Source organism: Cricetulus griseus, chromosome 2 (assembly GCF_003668045.3).
Source record: "Cricetulus griseus strain 17A/GY chromosome 2, alternate assembly CriGri-PICRH-1.0, whole genome shotgun sequence".
NCBI lineage: Eukaryota > Metazoa > Chordata > Mammalia > Rodentia > Cricetidae > Cricetulus > Cricetulus griseus.
The window spans coordinates 288,138,759-288,152,706 of record NC_048595.1 but is presented as its reverse complement, the minus strand read 5'-3'; the positions used below and the strand labels follow the sequence as shown (position 1 = coordinate 288,152,706).

Here is a 13,948-nt window from a genome sequence, read left to right as displayed (position 1 = left end):
TACGCATAGGCTCACTATTGGTGTGCCTCCAGTCTTGGAGGGCTTGCCTTGTGTTGATTGGCCAATTGGTTGTTATGGCCCATAGGCCCTCCCAGGGTGGTTGCTATGCTTTGCGTCATTGCTGTGTGCTTGCAACTTTACGGAAAGTACACCCAGGGTCGTAAAGCATAGCGCCACCAGCTAACTTCTGATTGGTTCCTTGTCACGAGGCAGGCATCTGACTTTCTAGTGACTAAGACAAGGTCATAGAGCACGTGTTTGGCCGTTATGGCTGCCAAAAGGGAAGCTGGTCCCTTCACCTTTAATCCCAGCACTCGGAGGCAGAGGCAAGCAGATCTCTGAGTTCGAGATCAGCCTGGTATACAAGATCAAGTTCCAGGACAAGTCTCCAAAGCCACAGAGAAACCCTATCTCAAACTATCCCCCCCCCTAAAAAAATACAATAAAAATAAGATAACACCATGGCTGTCCTGGAACTTACTCTGTAGACCAGATTGGCCTCAAACTCAGATATCCGCCTGCCTCTGCCTCCCAAATGCTGGGATTAAAGTGCCAGGGATCAGCTAGTATTAGTCCCACCACTACAGCGGCTATCTATTCTGCACTGATGTCTTTGGGGCTGCGATCAGACCCGCCAGGTCCATCCCTGAATGGGGGAATGCTGGACCGGGAAACTCCTAGCTACCCAACAGCATTAAGGACAAGACACAGACATCTTGTCATCTCAGGAGGGCTCTCAGTCCATCTGGAGACTGGAGTCCAGTTTATTCAAGCATCCTCTTAAATTGCTTTCCAACAGTGGGGGTGATATCAGAAGACATCCATTATCGTGTATAAAGCTGATATCAAATATTTCCTTTAATCTTAGAGGCACCTCTAAAACTGCACGTCCTCCCCAGCCTCTCACCAGTCCCTAGGAACGTAAAAGCCCTCAGAATATGTGTAGGCCCACCCAGGGCCTAGGTCTGTTGTTATACAAACTAGGAGACATTCTCCATTGAGGCCAAGCCATCTGGTGGAAACCAGCTGCCATCTAAAAGACAATGTGAGATTCGAGCTCCTGGGATAGAGCTTGAGGCCCATGCTCCAAAATATCATAATCAATCTTTTGGGCCCCCACATTAAAGGCGTTCGCCACCACCACCACCACCACCACCACCACCACCACCACCACCACCACCACCACCACCGGCTACATGCCGTTCTTAATACATAATTTTATTCCTCTCTTTCTGTTCCTGTCTCCCTCTTCTGTCCTCTGTGTCTCTTTACCTCTTTTCTCTTTACTTCCCCCTCCCTCCCCTTTCTAATAAAACTTCTCACTCAAAAAACAAAAAAAAAAACCTTAATTTATTAGATGTATTTTTCTGGTGTGTATGTGCACCACATGTGTGCAGTACCTGTAGAGGCCAGAGTGGGTGTTGGATTTCCTAGAACTGTAGTACCAGCTGTGAGCTACTATTCTGGTCATGGAAACTAAACCCAGTTCCTCTGCAAGAGCAGCAAGTGCTCTTAACCACACTGAGCCATCTCTCCAGCCCCTTGTATGACTCTAAGGCTTTTCCTATAGCCAGGTTTGAATTCTCAAATGAACATTCACCACCCATCATTTCTACCTCCCACTGGCTACTCCTCACACTCATTTATCTCTAAAGATTTGCCTGAAATCACCAGAAAGGGAGTCCTAGGAAGTGTATAAGGCATTTGCAGTGTATCGCCACAGTACTTCTGAGTTTACAGTTACACTGACATTAAAAACAAAGCAAAACACCAGCAAGCAATCCTCAGTCCCTGATGACTGGCCACAAGGTGCTTAGAGAGTAACACAGGAAGGGTTTACAGCTTGTTATAAACATTTTAATTTGTCCTTTAAATAGTTATAAGTAGTGACTGCTTCTCTTAAGTACTCCTCATGTTCACAAAAGAGGCCAAGTTTAGCCCTTGATTAAAAGAACAAAACCACACAAGCACACACAGAAGTGGGAAGAGGTCGACTTTAAATAGCTCTCCACTGTTAACATTGTTGCTATGAAGCTTTCAGTCTGGTTCTCCCTGCAAACTCTTCTTTTCTTCCTTCATTCCTTTCTTTCTGTTTTTAGATGCAGACACTTATAGCTGGAGTAGCAAGTGATGATTTTATGTTTACACTTTCAAAGCAGTTAATGCTTCTATTTCTTCTATTTCATTCATAGATTCTCCGAGGCTCCTGAAGCACCACACCACTTTCTGTCATGGCATTCTGGAGAGATTTTAGCTGGTTTGAAGATCAGGGGAGGTTTGAAAAAAAAAAAAAGGAAAACATTGGGTTAGCCTTCAGAACACCTGAAAAAATGTTTGCTTCCCAAGAGACAAAGAAACAATTGATTTCATCTTGTTGACTTCCCGGGCTGCATTGGTTTTTCTCTGAGTGATCTTGGGAACAGAAGAAAAAGGAAATGGAGAGGTATCAGAGATGAGCATCTTCAACTGCATGGGTAAGATGCCAGCCTAACACTAGGAAGTGCAGTGCTAACATCCTAGACTCCAGCATTTAATCTTACAATACTGACTGACCTCAGGTATGCAGACCATGGGAACACTAGCTCATATGGACTTGCAAAAAAATTGAATGCTGTCAGAGTACCCTGCCACAGGCCTAACGCATGGAATATCCTCAGGAAAGAATGTAAGTATATCTAATACCAAGAACTAACAAAATGCCTTCTGTTGTCTTTGTGTGGCTAGACTGCACATGCTAGGCAGTGCTCTCAGAGCTGCATCCCCGGTTCTGTACCTGCGTGTGCGCGCCGTGGATGGAACACAAGGTGCCCAACATGCTATCCAAGAGCTTTCGCTGATTCATAGTCCTAGTCCCCACTTTTCCTTTTAAAATTCTGAGACAGGGTCTTACTAAGTTACTCAACTTGAGATTCCTCTGCCTTAACCCCTGGAATTATAGACCTGTGTCACCAACAATCAATGTTCCTTTTTTTTTTTGAGACAGGGTCTCAATTTATTCCTGATGGGATGAAACTTGCTTTATTAACCTGGCCCTGAACTCAAGAGCTCCATTTGTGTCTCTGCTTCTACCACAACACGCCAAGCTTTTTGTTTGTTTGTCTTGGGTTTTCTAGACAGGGTTTCTCTGTATAGTCCGGCTATGCTGGAATTCATGCCTTTGACCAGGCTGGCCTTGAACTCACAGAGTTTTTTATCTTTTAAGTAAATATATAGAATTAAAAATACCGAGTCTGAGGATGCCTCCCAAGGAGTTGGTTGGTAGACCATGAAATTGATTCCTGCTTCTAAGCATCGCTGTGCCAGCACTCGTCCTATACTCTCACAAGCCACCACATTTCTGGTATTATAAAGGTGTTTTTTAATAGCCCATTCACGAGTGGATGCTGAAACCACCACCTGGCCATTTTGGTGTTCAACCAGTGCTTCTATGTGATGCTGAGTCTTTATAACTTGCAACCTAAGTAGGATGAAAAGAAAATTAAGAAGTTAAATTACTTAAGGTGAATGAAAGCCTATGTTTCTCAAGAATTTAGTTGGGTGGGGGAGGAGGGTTGGGGGGAGGGGAGGGAGAGGGAGAAGGGACTTGAAATAAGCTTGTTCCCTAACTAGAACTAATAAAATAAATAATAATAATAAAAAAAAGAATTTAGTGACTAGGCTGTTAAGACAGCTCAATGGGTAAAGGTACTTCCACAGGACTTCACAATGGAACTTGATGTGTCTGAATCCTAGCCCCAGCATGTATTCCCACATCATCTCTCCTTCCTTTAGAGAAAGTGGCAAAAAAAAAAAAACCTGCTACACCTGCTTTGCAATGTAGTTTACATAATTAAAGAAAATAAACAAATACAAAATAACTAGCATAGCTCCTGGTAAATACAAAGTTTTCAGTAAATAGTCATCTTAGGGCTGGGGAGTATAGTCCAGAGGCAGAACACTTACTTTGTGTGGATGAAGGCCCTGGTCTAACCCTCATAGTTCTCCCAAAATAAAATTTAACATTTATTTTTATGTGTGTGTCTGTGGTTACAGACTGGAGTTACAGCCAGTTGTGGGTGCTGGGAACCGAACCTGGGTCCTGTGCAAACTCAGTAAGTGCTTTTAACTAATGAACTACTGCTCCAGCCTCCACAAATAAATAAATAATAAATAAATAAATAATCTCATTTTTCTTAAAAGACTTTTAATTGGCCTTCCTTTTATTCCCCGCCTTAAAAATTAAGGCCCAAACTTTACTCTCCATTATTTATCTTAATCTGCAAGGTAATAACCTAATTGTACTTACTACTCTATTTCCACCAAACGTCACTCAGCCCTTTACTTACTGAACTCCAGGTACGCAGGCCTGTGGGCTTCTCAGAGGAGCTAATCAACCCCAGCCTAGCAGCCTCCTCTACTAGAATGTCCTTCATGTCAGATGGTGGTCTTCTTATCCTTTAGGGCTCAGCTTTGTTGTTTTAAGACAGGGATTTTGTTTTGGAGACAGGATTTCTCTGTGTAGTTTTGGAGCCTGTCCTGGAACTAGCGCTTGTAACCAGGCTGGTCTTGAACTCACAGAAATCCGCCTGACTGTCTCGGGAGTGCTGGGATTAAAGGTGTAAACCACCACCACCGGTTTAGATGTCGGCTTTTTGACATGTCACCTCTTCAGAGAGGGAACAATACATAATCTCTTATTCTCAAATTAACTTTAAAGTTTTCTTCCCAATTTAACCTTGGGCTTATCTGGCAGGGTCAGTCACAAATTAATTACCTGTGCCAGAACTCACGGTTGGGCCACACTGTAGCCCAGCCCCGTTCTTTCCTGGCTACCCCTAAGAGCTCCAGATTCCGAGGGTTCCGGTTGGTGAACACTGGGGCCACAGCTTCGTTTTCCTTAGTCTCCACTTCGGGCTGAATCGCTGGCGAGGAACTGGTCGAGCGGGCTGCGAACCCACACTCTAGGAAATGAAAACGACCACGTGGATGTTTAAAACGACTAATACGGGCGCCAGAGGGGCGTGCTCTAACCATTCCCATCACAAGGCCCAGAAGCGGGTAGAAATGGCCGTCTGACCAAGGTTATCACCACCGACCCATAACGTCCCACGGTCACCCCGGGAGCGGCTAGTGCGTTCGCTTCCGCAAGCGGAACCTCGGGTGCAAAATTGGATTTGCAAATTCCCATATACTGTGCACAGCGAGCAGGCAACGACGCGGGGCGAGATTAATTACCCAGCTTCCCGCAAACTGACAGCCATTTCCAGACCCGCGGCTGAAGCGCCATCGCCGATGGGACGTAGGCAAAGCCTCCCAGTACCCGGCCTTGCTTTGCTCACGGTCGTCAGGGAGAACGACTAGCGGCAGCCATGTTAACTGGGGGAAAAGCTACAGATGCCAGCAGGTCGTCGGTCACTCCGGGACCCGGAACAACAAGCTCCCTTGTACTGAGTGGCCGAATAAGCGATCGGTATCTCCGCTTCGCCAACCACCGCTGACGTCGAGGCGGGGGGCGGGGCACGCTCGCGTAGCTCTTTTCTCGGAAGTCCGTCCCTGCGGCATGCGTGACCCCAGGCAGTGGTCGCCCAGCTGCAGACCCCAAACCTCGCTGAGCCTGGACGGAGTCTCAGCTGACTCTCCGAATGCTCCCTGACTCCTAACTATGACCGGAGCTCAGAGATGAAAGGCGCGCGAGCTCCCAGCCGTACCTGGGAGCTAGGGTCCGTAGCCCGCCTCCCACCACAACCCTATCAGCTTCTCTAGAAGGCGCGAGAACGCACGAGCGCCGCCCCACTCCTCCCGCGGCCCAACTTCGGTTCCTCACTTCCGCGCCTTTCTCGTCCAGCCTCTAATTGGATAAATAAATTGTAGACCCACCCCCCCTCCAGTTCCGGCGTCTTCAGTCTCGCCCATCCTCTTTTTCCCAGCGGGCCTAGCGGTTAGCGGAGCTTGGAAAGCGGGCGGGGCTTGGTACCCAGCATCCCGTGCGGCGTCGCTCGGGCCTCTCTCTCCACGCCGTCCGCGTTCCCCGCTGTGGTGGCCGCAGTCCGGCCTCTGAGCGGATATCCCGGCCGTCCGCGGTGTTAGCGAGGCCAGCCAGGTTCCCTAACGATGGAGGGCCCTTTGTCCGTGTTCGGGGACCGCAGCACTGGAGAGGCGATCCGCTCCCAGAATGGTAAGGGCGCGAGAATCCTGCGCCAGGCCCGCGGCCCAGGCCGAGGCCCGACTGCGGTCGCTAGGCCGGGGCTTCCCCCTCGGCACAGCGAAGTCCCCGTGGAGGCCCGGGCCCAGTGCGGACCTCACCCGCGGGCCCAGCCGGCGCCATGGCGCCCTTCGGCCCTGGGAAGAACGTTGGAGCACGGCACGCGAAAGCCCGTTTTGGGAGGTGCCCAGGGTGGGTGTGGGCGTCCACGCCCCGAGTGGGGACTGCGCTACCCCGGAAGGCTAGCTCCAGACCTGATCGCCCGCCACGCCTCAACGGTCCCTTTGTCCTGGTTCTAACCGGGTTGGAACATCCCGGACACGACCAGAGAGGAGTAGTTTCCACCCGTTCCATTTGCCCAGGAGAACATGCCCACAGAATGTAGGTGGTCGTCTTTGCGTGGCTTCCCTCCGGCCGGTTGTCTTTCAGTTGATAGCTGCTCCCAGGAATACTTAACGGTTTGCAAATTGAACGATAGGCGAAATAACACGTGTTTGCTGGTAGTTGAACCTGTTTTTTTTTTTTTAAAGCACTTAACGTTTTCCGATCGTGATTGTGCTTTTTTGTTGTTGTTAAGGTGCCCCCTCCCCCCGAAATACAGTTACTACCGAGATGGACTACTATTCTTATTAAAACATGCTAGAGTCTGAAGAAAAGGCTGAGATGTTAACCCTGAAATTTTTCTTGCTGGCTGGAGAGATAGCTCACCAGTAAAAACACTGGCTGCTCTTCCAGAAGACCCGAGTTCAATTCCCAGCACCCACAGAGCCCCTCACAACTGTCTGTTAACTGTATTTCCAGGAGATCTGACACCTTTACACCAATGCACATAAGGGATTACTTATTTTTTGAGGCATTGACCTCTTTGTGACATTCCAGTACTCAAAAAAGTTAACCTAGCCCGGCCATGGTGGCACACACCTTTAATCCCAGCACTCACTTGGGAGGCAGAGGCAGGTGGGTCTCTGAGTTCGAGGCCAACCTGGGCTACAGACCTAGTTCCAGGATAGTCATGGCTGTTAAACAGAGAAACCCTGTTCTGAAAAGAAAAAAAAAATAGTTAACCTTCACTAGTCCTTTTTTTGGTTTTTCAAGACAGGGTTTCTCGGTATTGCTTTGGAGTCACTAGTCCTTAAATAGGTGTGTTTTTATTTTTTTAATTCCCCAAAAATCGTAATTATTGCAGATTGGTAGGTTTAAGAAAATCATAGTTGGCTTGGTGTCTCTTAGCTTGTGAATTGTTCTAATTTTTCGCCCATTGTTCTATCTTCAGTTATGGCTGCAGCTTCCATTGCCAACATTGTGAAAAGTTCTCTGGGGCCAGTTGGCTTGGATAAAATGTTGGTGGATGACATTGGTGTAAGTATATCTCACTGTTCTTGGTGGCCTTGCCTCGTGGAGCTTGGTTTCTGTGTTGACCCACTTCCTTCATATTTCTCAGGATGTAACCATTACCAACGATGGGGCCACCATCCTGAAGTTACTGGAGGTAGAACACCCTGCAGCTAAAGTTCTTTGTGAGCTGGCTGACTTGCAAGACAAAGAAGTGGGAGATGGAACTACCTCTGTGGTGAGGCACTACCTGGGAGTGGCTAGAGAATAAGCCCGTTTATTAGAGTTGAACCCATGAAAGAATCCTTTACTCTAGATATGTCAGGTGTTTATGGTCTCATAAACATTTGAAAACTAATCATTGCACCTACTTTGTGCAGTTTGAGTAGGAGAAAAATCATATAAGGTAGTTGAATATAAGCTTATTTTAAATACTGGGAATTTGGATGCTTATTTTCAACCCCCTTGCCATGATAATGTTTACATGTAGAAAAGAGTTTCTCATTTAAAGAAAATGTTACCAGGTTTCGGCTTCTTTGTTGTTCAAAACTAATGGATAGTTTTGGATTTTAACCATAGACAGGAAATTTGGGAATTCAGAGTAGAAATTTCTGGTGTTTGTAGCTTGGACCATTTGCACAGACTACTTTGTGGTGTTCTCCATTTTATGTTTTCAGCAAGCTGCTACTTGTCTGCTGTGGCTGGTTAGTAATGCTAGGTCATAGCTGGACATTGTGGTGCATGCCTTTAATTCCAGCAGTTGGGAGACAGTGGAAGGTGGATCTCTGAGTTTCAGGATAGCCAGGGCTACACAAGGAAACCCTGTCTTGAACAAATAAGTAAATAAGATAAAAATAACAATATTAGATAATTTTGATGTTTTCCTGTATGCATTGTGCATATTGAATGACATGAAAACTTAAAGCAGTGTTTAATCAACAGGTAATTATTGCAGCGGAGCTTCTGAAAAATGCAGATGAACTAGTCAAACAGAAAATTCATCCAACATCAGTTATTAGTGGCTATCGGCTTGCCTGCAAGTAAGATTATATTGAAAGAAAATGTTATTTCCTGTAATGGTTGTAGTCTGTCTTAATGTTGTGATTAATCATTAGTTGGCAATGTTCTGTCTTAGCATTTGGGTGGTAGTATTGAAATATTCAGCCCAGTGTACCTCTGTTTTCCCAGTTGACTACCACGTTTTCTCCCAGTAGATTATAGTGGCTATGCTTATGGGATAGATGAAAGGTGCCATGATCTGAAGGGGGAGGGCTTTTCAGTGTCTTCCCCCCTATATGAAATGGCTGAACATAAAACCATCGCCCGATATTTCACAGCGTGTTGGATGTGGTGAAACGCAAAACCTCTGAGTGATGTTTTTATATTTTTCTTTGCCGTTCCTTTCCCAGGGAAGCAGTGCGCTATATCAGTGAGAACCTAATTATTAACACAGACGAACTTGGAAGAGACTGTCTGATTAATGCCGCTAAGACATCCATGTCTTCCAAAATTATTGGAATGTATCCTTAAATGTTCAGTGAAATTTGACCCTAACCCCCTTTCACTCTTAAAAATTAGACTAGGCTTTTATAGAATGTCAATTTTATGCAATAAAATTTATAATTCTTATCTAATGCAACTTGATCTTGTTAGAGAAAAGTGACTGAAACTGCTGCTGCCACCCCAGCCTTGCTGTGGTGAGAGGGTGGTTTGGAGTGCAGATGGTGCTGCATAGAGGGAAGTCACCCTGACTATAGTAGTACTACTTACTGTCTTCCATTGGTGAATTGTCTTGCTAAAAGAAAGTCTAGTTGAATTGCTTTTTGTGTCTTTGGGTCTTTTATTCCAAGACTATTGCTGTCCTTAACTGTTGTCTCAGAAATGGTGATTTCTTTGCTAATATGGTGGTAGATGCTGTACTTGCTGTCAAATACACAGATCTGAGAGGCCAGCCTCGATATCCAGTCAATTCTGTTAATATTCTGAAAGCCCATGGAAGAAGTCAGGTAGAAAGCATGCTGATCAATGGCTATGCACTGAACTGTGTGGTGGGATCTCAGGGTACGTAAGGGTCAGCATTGTTGTTTGTTGGTTTAGTTTTGTCTATCTGTGTATTTTTCATAGTATACATCTTTTATTTATTTGTTTGTTGGTTTGTTACACATACAGTGTTCTGCCTACCTGCCAGAAGAGGGCACCAAATTGAATTGTAGATGGTTGTTGTAGATGGTTGTGAGCCACCATGTGGTTGCTGGGAATTGAACTCAGGACCCCTGGAAGAGCAGTCAGTGCTCTTAACCTCTGAGCCATCTCTCCAGCCCCTTAGTATACCTCTTAATAGGCTGTAATATTTGTGATGAGGGTGGGCATTGTGATACAGGCATTTAATTTGAGCACTGAGGCACTGTTAAGCCTTGTCTACATAGTGAAACCCTGCCTTTAAAAAAAAAACAATTTTTTATTTTGTGGTGGGTATAGATTGAGAGGAATTGTGTGCACTTGCAACTGTCAGACTTTATTAATGAATTGCTATCTTAATTTGGTTTATATATAACGTGAACTTTTCCTGTTATGGTTTTAAGGATAAGTCTCTTCTATGAACCCTAGCATTGTTATAGTTAACCTTTTATTCATTTACAGGCATGCCCAAGAGGATAGTTAATGCAAAAATTGCATGTCTTGACTTCAGCCTGCAGAAAACAAAAATGAAGCTTGGTGTGCAGGTGGTTATTACAGATCCTGAGAAATTGGACCAAATTAGACAGAGGTATGTGGGGAGACTTGCCTGTGAAAAGGTGTTTGTAAATCAAGGTTTGTGCTTGGTAGAAGTATGATACAAAATAATAGTAAAGCCAGGCATGTCCTATCTTTACATGTCTGAAACAGGTAGATCATTTAAGCTGAGGAATTGTAGTCAACATGGGCAGCAGAGTGTTGCCTTGAGTGTTAGATACTATGTAGGGCTGCTATAGTTCTCATGTAAGATACTATGTACTACTATAGTGTGACACAGCTGGTAGTGATTGCTGTGGCATCACTCCAGCAGACATGCTTTATTCCATTTTACTCTGATGGGATTGCTATTGTGTAATTGGACTGTGACTGACCAATATGTTGTGTAGATGTGATATGGGTTCAATAATTGATTTGTGATCTCATATATATTTGCTTATGATTTTCATGCTTCCTGATGAGTTCATCTGACACTTGTTAGAAATGTACACAAATGAGCCAAAGCAGTGGTGGCACGTGCCTTTAATCCCAGAAGACAGAGGCAGGGGAGTCTCTTGAGTTTGGGCCAGCCTGGTCTATAGAACAAGTTCCAGGACAGCCTGGGCAACACAGATAAACCCTGTCTTTAAAAACAAACAATGAATGAATTGTCCACTGATGAACTCTGGTCAAGCTGTCTGTCCTTGATAGATTACTTATCTCTGGAGTCTTTTCATCTCTCCAGACATTTTCATCATAGGCTCAGCCGGGTGGTGGTGGTGGCGCACGCCTTTAATCCCAGCACTCGGGAGGCAGAGGCAGGCGAATTTCTGTGAGTTCGAGACCAGCCTGGTCTACAAGAGCTAGTTCCAGGGCAGCCTCCAAAGCCACAGAGAAACCCTGTCTCAAAAAAAACAACAACAAAAATACAAAACAAAACAAAAATCATAGGCTCATTTGAAAAAAAATGCAATTTGACCATCATAGCTGTGCTTCAGAACATTAAGCATCTTCACCATCTACTGTTGAATATACTGTTTATACCTCTTAAGGGTTTTCATTTCCTGGTCTTATGTAACTTCTAGTTCAGCGCTGAACCACTTTTTTATTCTACAGTGTAGGACTGGATTTGTGTGTCTCTTACTTGTCTCTTGTCTTGACTTCATACAGCTTTAGTGATGCTGACTTGGGATGATCATTAGTAATAAATCTATTGCATCTTTAAGTGGGAGAAGACAAAGGGGGATGTTTATCATTTTGGTTTTTTTCCCTTTTTTTGCCACCCTTAATTAAGAACTCAAATTGTAGTGAAAGTTACAACTGCATAATCTAAAATACTGAAGTTGTTAATTTTGGTTTACTGAAACATTTCTCTGTAGAGAATCAGACATCACCAAGGAGAGAATTGAAAAGATTCTGGCGACTGGGGCCAATGTTATTCTGACCACTGGTGGGATAGATGATATGTGTCTGAAGTACTTTGTGGAGGCTGGTGCCATGGCTGTTAGACGAGTTCTAAAAAGGGATCTCAAGCGTATCGCTAAAGCTTCTGGAGGTATGTCTTCTCCCAGCCTGAGACAAACCACTTATTAGTGATGTATGTGACTGGGTCAGAAGTCTTGAATTGAAATATTGACACTTCAAAAGCTTCTCTTTGTTGTGCTCTAGTGGTCTCCAGGGAGCCACTTTTTTTCCCAGGTGATTGGGAAAGTTGTTTGCTGAGATTGTTGGAAATGAGTAAATTGATTTTACCTTGAAATTGACAGTTTTGTGTTAAGTTGTAGTGGCTTGTCTGTACCCTTGAAATAATGCATTGCTTTTCTCATAAGGAAAATCACTAAACTACAATCTTGAAAGCAAATGTGTGTTCTTATGACTGTCTTATACAGCAAGTATCCTGTCCACACTGGCCAATTTGGAAGGCGAAGAAACTTTTGAAGCTACCATGCTGGGGCAAGCAGAAGAAGTGGTCCAGGAGAGAATTTGTGATGATGAGCTGATCTTAATCAAAAAGTAAGAGTGACTGTTGGAAGTTACCCAGCAATGCGGGTTCGGTTGTAAAGAGCTCTTTCCCATTTATTTGCTGCTCTAGTCTCTCAGTGATAGGAGCAGTTATACGCATGGGATAAAATAATATTGGGCCATTGTAAATTGAGATGAAATGTGTGTTTGTCTCTTCTGCATGGTCTAGACATTGTTCTTGCTGCCATATCTTTAACTGTGATTAGGATTTAATAAGGGTGTTTGCAGTTAATACTACTTTCATTACTTAAAAAATACTAATGACTTCACTTTTTGTTTTTCATAGTACCAAAGCTCGTACATCTGCATCAATCATCTTACGAGGAGCAAATGATTTCATGTGTGATGAAATGGAGCGATCTTTACATGATGCTCTTTGTGTGGTGAAGAGAGTTTTGGAGTCAAAATCTGTAGTCCCAGGAGGAGGTGCTGTAGAAGCCGCCCTGTCCATATACCTTGAAAACTATGCAACCAGTATGGTAAGGGTGGTTTCAGAGAGGCGTAAGAGGTGGTGGTGTTAGGTATGCCTGCATGAAGACACCTCATGTTTTTCTTCTTAGGGGTCTCGGGAACAGCTTGCTATTGCAGAGTTTGCAAGGTCTCTTCTTGTTATTCCTAATACACTGGCAGTGAATGCTGCCCAAGACTCCACTGACCTGGTTGCCAAGTTACGAGCTTTTCACAATGAGGCTCAAGTTAACCCAGAACGTAAAAACCTGAAGTGGTGAGTATATAGTTTCTTCGTGTTCCGTTGTCAACTGTCATGGGTCTGTTTTAAGTTCATCACAGTACCTTTGTCCTTCCCTGTGCCTTTGGGAAATACTTGAAGGGAATTGTCACATACTAAAACATTACAGGCATCATTGTTGCCTGGGACCTATCTATATGTTGTTGGCTGCTGACTTTTAGCAGTTATGTTGTAGGTGTCAACTCTGGATCCCATTCTGACTCCCTAGGTAGTCTATAGGAAGGGCTAAGAGAATGATCTTAGGTTATTTTTTACCCTTTTCAGGCAGCCCCCTCAGCTTTAGTGAATACAGCCTCAAAATAGTATGTCATTAGATAATCTGCTCCTTATGAGGACCTCGTAAAGAATACTTAATGCCAAGCAAGACAGCTATGCTGGCACTAGGCTAAAGAATCTTTTGACCACCAAACTGTATGTATAACTTGGCTGAATGTAATATCATTGTGCAACGTGTGACTATTGGCTAAATGTTTGGCAGATAAGGATTTTCTACTACACTACGAGCTTTCCTACTCCCAGAGGTATACTTGTTAGAACTCCCAAAGTCTTTAGGACTAGACTAGAATAGCTGGAACACACCACATCGGATTGGAAGAGATCATTGAATCACATTTTCACCATTACAGGATTGGTCTTGATTTGATCAATGGAAAACCACGAGACAACAAGCAAGCAGGGGTGTTTGAACCAACCATAGTTAAAGTGAAGAGCCTGAAGTTTGCAACAGAAGCTGCAATCACTATTCTTCGAATCGATGATCTGATAAAATTACACCCGGAAACTAAAGACGATAAACATGGAAGTTATGAAAATGCTGTTCACTCTGGAGCCCTTGATGACTGATTGGATTTCCCTTTTATTTATAGCAGTGTCAGGTGCAATGTAGCCTTGGGTATCTCACATTAAAGTACAGTGAGCTGTCCACCTGAATTCCTGTTCTCACTTTGGTCCTC

The 13,948-nt window shown here is 44.4% G+C and overlaps 2 protein-coding genes and 2 non-coding genes across 5 annotated transcripts; 3 read left to right on the top strand and 1 right to left on the bottom strand.

Annotated features, from left to right (window-relative positions):
- Positions 1-1,835: 1,835 nt before the first annotated feature.
- On the bottom strand, positions 1,836-5,809 carry Mrpl18 (mitochondrial ribosomal protein L18). 2 transcript variants are annotated; one of them, XM_027401093.2, is made up of 4 exons: positions 5,215-5,793; positions 4,754-4,940; positions 3,226-3,457; positions 1,836-2,254 (listed from the first exon to the last, which is right to left on the bottom strand). In XM_027401093.2, exons 1-4 carry the CDS (start codon positions 5,264-5,266, stop codon positions 2,183-2,185), a joined length of 543 nt encoding a protein of 180 aa, XP_027256894.1. In that variant the 5' UTR covers positions 5,267-5,793; the 3' UTR covers positions 1,836-2,182. The 2 variants fall into 2 exon arrangements, with proteins under 2 accessions (XP_027256894.1, XP_027256893.1); XM_027401092.2 differs by lacking the exon at positions 1,836-2,254 and adding an exon at positions 2,267-2,412 and having other exon boundaries at positions 5,215-5,809.
- A 193-nt stretch (positions 5,810-6,002) lies between these two features.
- Tcp1 (t-complex 1) lies at positions 6,003-13,924 on the top strand. Its single transcript, NM_001246733.1, is given in 12 exon segments — positions 6,003-6,154; positions 7,455-7,540; positions 7,623-7,751; positions 8,456-8,553; positions 8,923-9,033; positions 9,393-9,574; positions 10,154-10,280; positions 11,605-11,780; positions 12,115-12,238; positions 12,534-12,726; positions 12,808-12,971; positions 13,622-13,924. Coding segments are annotated over 12 exon segments (1,671 nt in total). The 5' UTR covers positions 6,003-6,090; the 3' UTR covers positions 13,839-13,924.
- On the top strand, positions 8,694-8,831 carry LOC113834111. The gene has a single exon (XR_003482410.1). It is a non-coding gene; the product is annotated as a small nucleolar RNA SNORA29 (small nucleolar RNA).
- Positions 12,294-12,422, top strand: LOC113834110. The gene has a single exon (XR_003482409.1). It is a non-coding gene; the product is annotated as a small nucleolar RNA SNORA20 (small nucleolar RNA).
- Positions 13,925-13,948: the final 24 nt, after the last annotated feature.